The sequence below is a fragment of the Penaeus monodon genome, chromosome 29 (genome assembly GCF_015228065.2).
Source record: "Penaeus monodon isolate SGIC_2016 chromosome 29, NSTDA_Pmon_1, whole genome shotgun sequence".
NCBI classification, from domain to species: Eukaryota; Metazoa; Arthropoda; class Malacostraca; order Decapoda; family Penaeidae; genus Penaeus; species Penaeus monodon.
In genome coordinates this window covers 2574072-2574299 of record NC_051414.1, presented here as the reverse complement: position 1 = coordinate 2574299, position 228 = coordinate 2574072, and the positions used below count along the sequence as shown (strand labels likewise).

General features: G+C 63.2%; 1 protein-coding gene across 6 annotated transcripts in view; it reads right to left on the bottom strand.

The window, feature by feature from the left end:
* The window catches only part of LOC119591899 (calcium uptake protein 3, mitochondrial-like), a 50562-nt gene that overhangs the window by 20965 nt on the left and 29369 nt on the right, over nucleotides 1–228 (bottom strand). For all 6 annotated transcript variants that reach the window (XM_037940647.1, XM_037940648.1, XM_037940650.1 and 3 more), the window contains one exon: nucleotides 27–168. In XM_037940647.1, coding sequence (XP_037796575.1) covers nucleotides 27–168 — 142 coding nt within the window. The remainder of the gene's footprint in view (nucleotides 1–26; nucleotides 169–228) is intronic.

Below are 228 nucleotides of genomic sequence, written 5' to 3'. Positions count from 1 at the left end.
AAGGCGTTCCCCCAGTGGCCCCTCACGTCTCGGTTCTGAGTCGGTGACAGATTCGATGAAGTCCTGCGGCGTCATGTACAGCTGGCCCTGGTACTCGACGGAGGAGAACTTGATGAAGCGTCGCTCGCGGTGGTTCAGCTTCAGCCCGCGGAGGGTCTGCTCGTCTGTCTGCAGGGGCGAAGGGAGGAGGGGGTGAGGGAAGGGGGTGAGGCACGTGGTTTGGGTGGT